General features: G+C 38.3%; 1 protein-coding gene across 1 annotated transcript; it reads right to left on the minus strand.

The window, feature by feature from the left end:
* Positions 1-290: 290 nt before the first annotated feature.
* Positions 291-1,556, minus strand: LOC145937973 (uncharacterized). Its single transcript, XM_083041314.1, has one exon. The coding sequence runs from the start codon at positions 1,554-1,556 to the stop codon at positions 291-293; it is 1,266 nt and encodes a 421-aa protein (XP_082897440.1).
* Between the last annotated feature and the right edge of the window lie 7,843 nt (positions 1,557-9,399).

The raw sequence follows: 9,399 nt of genomic DNA on the forward strand, positions 1-9,399 counted from the left end.
CGGTTTTGCACCCGCTACTACTAGAGAACTGAATATCGTTTGGGATAAAGTCCCCTTAAATATAATAATATCGTGAATCGCGATTCCTACGGTCATTACATATGTAAAAACAAAATTAAATATTGCTCCTTGAGCCAGAACTAAAAGAAATACTTGTGGTTTCTCTGAAAGTGCACTAGGGTATAGCTTCTCAATATATAAGAAGTGTGGCGTATCTACACTTTCCGCTAGATTTGTTATTTTCCGCCTCGTTCGCGCTCTGGAATCTATTTGGATCGCGGAATAATCAATTACAGCCCATTATTACTAATTTCGCCGGTACCTTCCGCTACTTGTTTTCCATGTTTTGCTGCTTGTATATTCGGAGTCCCCGTGTGCTCCGCCGAAGATTGGGTTGAAACCCCCGGTTTCAAGGTTATGCGTCGCCCTCCGATGCCTAGGATGGAAACGTATGCAGACGAGCGTTGAAGGCGGAAACGCTGTGCAAGGGCTTCGGTAACCAGTGATACCTCAGAAGCGGAATCAACCATCGCGCGCACCTGATGCATGGTTCCTTGACGGTCCAAGACATTGACGCGTGCGGTTGCTAGGAGCACTGTAGCTTCCTTCGTGTTGTGGCTTTGCACGTGGAGAGACGAGACGGTAGCGGACGATTTGGTTTCAGGCGCGTACGCGTCATGCGTCGACGAGTGGTGCCGCGCGTTGCATGCGGCACAGGACTTCTTCGATTGGCAATCTGCGAGCTGATGTTTACCTAGGCAGTTGGGGCACAGATGATTGGATTCCACGAACGTCTTCTTCTCCGTCGGGTTCTTCCTTTGAAAGTCACTGCAGAACAGGATGTAGTGATCTCCTTGACAGAGAGGGCATCGATCTCCCTTCTTGATCGTCTTCTGCGTTACATGCGACCTTGCTGATTTCGTGGAAGCATTCGACTTGCTTCCGGATGCCTCGCTCGACTCGCCCTTTGCAGGATGCAACGCTTCCAGTGTGCGCATTCGACACTCGAGAAATGTCTTAAGTGTCTCGTACGACGGGGGGTCGGATGTTTCGCCTGTCGCAGTTTTCCAGTCCCGCCGCGAGCGCAAGTCGAGCATTTCGACTATGAGGTGCACGAGTAGATCCGTGCAATCCGTGATTGGGCGGTCGATGCTGCCTAGCGTTCCGACAGTATTCAACATCCCATGAAAAATACGTTTCAAGTCTCCAACTGATTCATTCTTCATTTTAAGTATTGCAAGGAAGGACGACAGACAGGACCTCACCAGAAGCCGTTTGTTTTCGTAGTGGTTGACCAACATGAACCACGCCCGGTCGAAATTTGCATCAGTCGTGGGTATGTTCCGGATCATCTTCTCGGCTTCCCCTTTCACACTGGATCTCAGGTAAAATAGCTGCTCCACGCTGGACACAGCTGGGTCGGTTACCACGAGCGATCGGAAAAGGTCGCGAAACGCCGGCCACTCCTTATACTTGCCGGAGAATGTTGGAAGCTGAATGCGAGGGAGCGTCCGCCGCGGAAGAGGAGGTGGATCTGGTGTCTCCGGCAGCGCCATTGCACTCTTGAGTGAGCTCAAACAGTCCATGAGCGTGCCTCTTTGGACCGTAAATGCTTCTTCTACCAATCCGTAGTAGTCTGCTTTAATATAATCGCGCTTCGATACCAAATTCCAGTGAGTACTGCACAATTCCTCATGATTCTGTTCGAATTTGTTCCAATGCGCTTCCAAGATTTGTAAGCGTGATTCGATCACTCCTACGGTGATTTTGGCAGTGCCTGACTTCTTTAAATATTCGTAGGCTCGGGCAATGCGACCATGGAGATCCTATTGATTCCTCAACAAAGCGTCGGCATCCATGCTCATGGTGGACCGGCGACGCGGCGGTGCAACCAACAGCGAAGCAACCGAACTGCAAGATGCACGCTCACGAGCACGTGAATGCACTGACTCCTATGAGAGCCCGTCGCGGAAGAGGACCGCTGGAGAATGGACACAACAAAAAAGATCCGGCTCGAAGGACCAGCAATGTTACATGAAGGGCAAGGGTTGTTTGGACACCGCAAGTAAAGTATTGCACAATATTGACACTACACGATATATTTTAGACAAAAAAGAAAGTACAAATATATATAATAAAAAAAGGACACAATTCGTATTATTAATAACTCGCAAATGCACCCGCGGTAGTTCGAAGTAAGCACCTTCGATTGAATATGAATATAATACGGCGCGACGACTTTCGATAGCGAATACGAAAAGCAATCTGGCGCTGCTCTTTGCGCGCTCGTTGCTTTTATACGCGCGATTTTTCTAGACGTTTCTAGATAGGATTTAGCGCGATACGGTGAACGACGAGGTGACTTTTGGTATGTATTGTTGTTAAGATGCTAGATGTTTTGTTCGGTTTAATGACTCGAGTTGACAATTTTACTGTCGACAATTATTTACGACAGCCTTGAAGGTGACTGTCGAATCTAAACATGTGCGCAGGGCAATGCCGAATATTTTCATGTAACGATAATTGATTTTGTAATAATGCGCTCTCTTAGTTTCAAACATACAATCTGACAGCAATTTGCTAGCAGGACCTGCAGTTTTTTGCAATTTGAACATAAATATATTAATAAAATTGAATATTTTTTAATAAATATAACAGATGCATAAGATGTTATCAATTAATTATAATTTTCTTTTCATAAATATGACATTTAATGTATAACATATATGTAATATCGTAGTTATATCTCATATAACAAATGTTCAATTTAATTAAATTTTAATAATAAAATAAATTGTAAAAATAAATAAATTTTTAAAATTTAAGATATAATTATTTATATGAGAATTAAATTCTTGCTTTATGCTTTAAATGAATAAGAAATAAATCAATATAGGAAGTAAATGGATAATTTATCCTATTGATTCCAATCAGTTTAAAACTGATAGAAATGTACTTTTAATCCTTTAATAATAGGCCACGACTTTTGCAGACTTTATATGTATTTTTAACAGAAATTTGATTGCGAGAAAATACATCGCATAGCGGTAAGCGAAGGAACTATTAAATAACTGCAAAATGCAGATTCTGTTGTCAATTTGTCATCAGATTGTGCGCGCGCAAACCTTGCTCGATTTCTGCCGCCAATCTGACATCAAACTACGTTGCGCAGATTCCCAACAGATCCTGCTCGGTTTCTGCCGCCAATCTGCTATGATAATTTTATACAAATCCTACTTGGTTTATGCTGCTGACTTGCTACCAAATTATGTCAGCAGGTTTGTAACATTTCTGCCAACATTCTGCTATCATTATTTCATATAACAGATTTTGTATACAATCTGCAGTTTTTTTGCTAGCAAAAATATATAACAGACGTTTGGCAAAATCTGTTCAAACAGATATGGCTGTCTGGAGAGTTGTAGTATAGAGACAACTCAGCAAGAAATGCATAGAAAGCGTGATTTTGTCCAGCTACGAAATGTTGTAAAAAACAATGTTTTGAAGATACAACAAGAAGTAATAAAAGTAATTCATTTACGAAAATAAGAAGAGCAATCTGACCATTATAAGGTTAGAAAATTACAAAAAGATATATTATATATTCCTAATCATATATTTGATAAAAATAAACAATGTAAGAAACGCCGTCAAATATGTGATTATGATGAAACAAAAAACAATTATGTATTATTTCTCAAGTTGCAAAATATTTAGAAAAAGTATTATCGTAATGCAAAAACAGTGCTATTGTATATTTAAGCACTTATTCCGGTAGCTTGTTGCTAAAATTCACCAACAATCAGAGTCAACTCGATAAATTTCGCATTGTGTAATAGAAAATAAACATTTTGAGTTTGACATTGTCCGAACTAAATTCCACGTTTCGTAAATGTGCGCGTTGCGACATATCATATTAGTGAGTTGTATTAATGCTCTGTAAGTTATGTGTAAACGTGTGAGTGAGGAGAAAAAATGACAGCTCTCAAAAATTTAATATTTGAATGCGTAATTTTAGCCGCGAGTTTAGTGCTGATCATAAATGCTATTTCGTATTTATCGTAGCTGACGGAAAAAGGTCGCTTAATAATTACAATATTTCTACGAAATTAGCATGCTTGAGCCCCAATTTTTCACTCGGAATTTTATATAGATTGGGGCATTTCGGTGGTCTTGTTAAACATTGCCACTGAAATAATACTTATGCGTGAAAGTTTCCAACACGATCATCGAAGGATACAGTTATTAGGTAATTATTTTATTCTATTCTTTTGATGAGAAAATTGCAACCGTGATTATATTATAAAGTTAAATTTTCAATCGTTATTAATTATTCATAGCGAATAACACCCCTGTAAAACTGGCTTTCCTCACCCAAAGACGACAAGCGGAAGAAGAATCCAAGGCAGAATCTTCACGTAAGTTTACTCACAATAAAATTATATATTAATTATTTACAAAAAAATTGGAAATTCTTTATTCTCTCGTCGTCGATTTCAAAATTTCAAAACAAATTTCAAAATTAACTTTAACAAATTGTTTAATTTAGCAGCACCAAGTTTTTTTTAATTTTTTAATTTGTAATCATTTTTAATTTTTGCAAAAATTTTTAATTTTTCTATTAATTTTTAATTTTTTTGTGTTTGAATTATCCTTTTTTTTATTATTACGATTCTACATGGGTTTGCAGTAGGTAATTTTTCATACAACTTTCAGCGTGAAGAGAAGTCTATATACGACTTTATATGGGTTTGCAACTTTAATTTTTCACTGATACAAGTTTCTACTTTTACAAGGCGCAATTTTTTTGATATTATTATTTTTCTTGTGCGATTCTACATAGGTTTGCAGTGGGTAATTTTTCATTACTGGCGTGCCTATACTTGGCGTTTATTTTTACCTTTTTTTAAAGGTAAATTTTTAGAAATTATATACAATACATCGCCCCGGTCAGTCGACCGGGTCAATTTTCATATCAGCTTTTTAACTCTTGACTTTGAGGAGCTTAGGCTCCCCTCATGCGTTTAATTGCATATAGTGTTCAGAGATGGGTTGGGGGGGGGGAGTGATTGTCCCCCGCTAATAAATTTATTTTTTATATTGCACCCCGGGGGCCTATCTCCCCAAGGAACATTAACTAATTTCAAAATTAACGACATACAATTAGGACATACGAAATTCATCGACAGTGTTAATTATATGCCGATGCGCTTATTCGAGTTACTGAAGGCTTTCGGACTGGAGGATAAATTGGATAAAAATATTTTTTTCTTATTTATTTATTAGCACCGTCGAAAATAAATCATATTTGGACCATTACACGCCCTGCGTTATTATTCTCCTGAAAATATGAAGGCAGAAGAATGCGAACTTCATACTCGTACAATTTAATAATATCTGAGAAATCCGTCATTCCTTATCACTTTTTCTACATAAAATCTTTAATTTTTCTACGATTGTACCATTACATATCTGATTACTTTTAAAAATGCATCTAACTCATACAGAGAGAATTACTATATTCTTATGATGCGAGGGTATAATGATAAAATGAGATTCTACCAAGACGTCGCGAATCTGTTTAGTAACACATCCTCATCGCGATCCAATTTCTAAAGTTGCTGTCTATCGAATAGTTTCGCGAAAGAACAAGTTCAGTTGCAGATGAAAGAAGATCCGGGAAATCAAAAACAGCAAGTAACGATGATGTAGCTTTGAAAGTTCTACAAAGTGTTATCGAAAATCCCCATAAGCCTCCTTCGAAAATAGCTCAGTGCAATATAAGCCGAAAATCGGTCGCAGACATTTTGAAGAAACATGATTACCTCCCGTATAAAATGAGACTCGTTCAAGAACTGTCTGAGAATAATTTTGACAGAAGAATTAAATTTTGCGAGGAAATGATGAGACGATATGATGAGAACCACCAATTTTTTAATTGGATTTGTTTTTCTGACGAGGCCACCTTCGAGTTAAACGGATCTGTCAATCGTCAAAATTTAATATTGGGCTAACTATAATCCTCAATAGATGAGGGATTGTCACACTCAACATTCCCAGAAACTAAATGTTTGGGCTGAGATAATAGGTCATCATACATATTGTAGGGCCGTTTTTACTGAAGGGAATATAAATGCACACAATTACGTACACCTATTAAAAACCGAAGTCGTGCCACGTATGTCCAAAACATTACAGGAATTGCTTTTGAACATGTTTGGTTCCAGCAGGATGGGGCTCCAGCTCACTTTGCCGTAATGACTCGTGATTTTCTGAATGAAACATTTTCTAATAAATGAATTGGTAGAAGAGGTACAATCAAGTGGCTACCTAGATCACCAGACCTAACCCCACTAGATTATTTTTATTGGGGATATTTGAAGAGCAAGATATACGAAACAAAACCTGCCAACATTGATGAATTACGAGCCAGAATATTAGACGTTTCGAATTTAATTGGACAGGAAATGCTAGAAAATGTACTGCAAAGAGTGCAAAGTATCTACATCTGTTTGGCACACTGTCAAGCAGTAAACAGACATCAATTTGAACATCTAATACATTAATTCTTTAATTACATCTAACACACACATACACACACACACACACACACTCGTGCGCACAGAGAGGGTTTGGAGTCGTAAAATACCGGGGGACTGACGAATTTCGGGATCCTTATCTCTGGCTGTGCTGACACATACACACATGCATGCGCGCGCGCGCACACACACACGCACACGCACACATACATACACGAGATGTAAATCCGACTGGGCAACCTCCACGTGATACATCTTGGGTAATGCGAATGTCGGCGGTACTGTAACTTTCAAGTTTTATAATTCAAAAAGTACTTAATAAAGAAATATTTTATTACAGCGTTTTGGAAACGTCTCGACTTCAATATATACAATAATCGCACAAGAGAAAGATCGAGAGTGAGATGGTAGATTGCAGATGCGAAATCTTTGCTGCGCGTGTCGAGTTGGAGCCGATGCACTGATTGTGAGATGTGTGTAGGGCTAAACTTCATGAGGCTTGTTTCGGAGTTGTAGCGCCATTGTACAGAACTGCACGAAAAAAGTTATTATTCCTGGATGTAGGAATTTTATATTCCAATTGATGATAATGGAACATGTAGTTTATGTTACACTAATTTTAATTAATTAAAGATTTATTTATTTAAAAACACATTTGAACCATGAGTACAAAGAAATTTCTACTTTAAATAATAATACGTGGAAAACAAATTTTCAAAAAATTAATAATACCAGAGCAGAATGCCTATTATGCAATAAAATTGTGTTGTTTTAAAAATTTCTCCGTATGCTCAACAACATAGTAACTCCCACGGTGGACTAAAATAAAACCGCCGAACGGATAATGAGGAACAAGGATTACAGCGAGAAATTAAATCCCTACTTGGATCAACTGTCAAACTTGAACTGCCGAAATAATCAGTTGTCGATCGGAGCGATAGACCCTGGCCGGACCGAAGAGAATGGCGACTTTTGCAGCGGAAATCCCAGCGGTGACACGGCGAAACTTCTAGATATTGATTAAAACAGAAGCCTACGATGCAGTTTTGTGCATCAATCAATGCGAAACTATTTAGGAAAGGTATAACCAAAATCTAAACTTCTTTTATTTATATTTAATTAATCTTTTTCTTAAATTTATATTTTTGATTTATATTCTACATATATGCAATATATTCATAAGGACAATATTAGGCCTCAAAGGGGCATATGTAGAAGCTTGTGCAATCTTTCTCTTTCTCTCCTGAAAAACTAAAATTCAAACATTTTTTTAAATTCAATGTAACATTAGAAAATGTGAAATATGCATATTTTAAAGTATCAATTATTGCAAAAGCACTATTCGAGGAAGTTATAACAAAATCCTAATCTTCTTTTATTTAAATGTTACGTCCTGTGGACTCCGCGATTCTTTTCTTTCAAAGAATGCAAGGCGATGATTAAAAAATCACAGGCGTGGGAATAAGACTATGATCTGGCAGGCGAAGCAGCTGACCGGAGACGGTTAATCGTAAAAATAAAAATAAAAAAAGGAGAGATACATACCAGATGTAACTCGCGGTGTCTGAAATTCTCGCTTTGACTAGTTGACAACTCGCGCTTGAAAAGCAATAAAAATCTTTCTTTTAAAAGAAAATTTTACTTAAAAAGTAATAAAAACTTTTTAGAAGGAAATCTCCACTTGAAAATGAATAAAAATTTAGAAGAAAACTTCCACTTGAAAACGAATAAAATTTTACCAGACTAACTACGATAACCGAATCCAAACAAATGCCGCCTGACAGATCACCGAGATAATCTCGAGAGGATAATAAAAAATATAAACCTCAACAAATTCTCCATTGGTCAAAACCTAGGGCCTTAAACAAAAGCCCTGACCAATCCCGGTAAACTTTTAAAATCAAGAGACGCCTCCGGGACTGAAAGGGCGTTATTGAAAAATTCCCTATTCGTCAGGAAATATTAACAAACTAACGGGAAGGAGGAGCAAGAAGATATATATACCCGTGACATCTCTCAGAGAATATCAATCTTTTCTCAAACCTACGCACGCGGATCATTCGCAAAAAGTTGTATCACCATCCTTCGAGTAAACTGTTTGAATCTCGAACTCGTGAGCATTCGCAGTGACACTTGTGAAATCATCGTGTGCCCAGTGCTCACCGAGTACGACGATTTTCGCGAGTGAACAACTGTGAGTGGAACACCATCCTCACGGAGGAGTCCGTAGCCAGATTCACACCTGGAATAGCTAACACATACCTGCGCACTCCATAAGTAGTAAGTTTATCAAGCATGCTACATCTCCACCCTTACTAATAATACTTAAAAATAATTCTGGGACTTCAATTAAATTATAATTGTTTTCCTTTTTGATTTATTAATTTATTATCCTTGTTTAATTCTAACTTCGAAAAACTGTCCTTTCTTCCCCCATCCTTATCTCTCTCTCTCCCTCGAAATCACTCTGGATTTCCCGCTATAGCAGAACAATCCGTGATTTCTTCCATCTTCTCTCTCTCTCTCTCTCTCTCTCGAAATCACTCTGGATTTCCCGCGATAGCGGAGCAATCCGTGATTTCTATCATCCCCTTACCTTTTGAAATCACTCCGGATTTCCCGCGATAGCGGAGCAATCCGTGATTTCTTCCATCTTCTCTTTCTCTCGAAATCACTCTGGATTTCCCGCAATAGCGGAGCAATCCGTGATTTCTATCATCCCCTTATCTTTTGAAATCACTCCGGATTTCCCGCGATAGCGGAGCAATCCGTGATTTATTCTCTCTCTCTCTCTCTCTCTCTCTCTCTCTCTCTCTCTCTCTCTCTCTCTCTCTCTCTAGTACTCTGCGTTGATACCACT

The sequence above is a fragment of the Prenolepis imparis genome, unplaced genomic scaffold (genome assembly GCF_030444845.1).
Source record: "Prenolepis imparis isolate NDT839.2.m4 unplaced genomic scaffold, iyPreImpa1.0 SCAF_6, whole genome shotgun sequence".
Taxonomy (NCBI): domain Eukaryota; kingdom Metazoa; phylum Arthropoda; class Insecta; order Hymenoptera; family Formicidae; genus Prenolepis; species Prenolepis imparis.

Coding starts and splice junctions, on each gene's coding strand:
- LOC145937973 (XM_083041314.1), bottom strand. CDS start 1,556: ATGGCGCTGCCGGAGACACCAGATCCACCTCCTCTTCCGCGGCGGACG.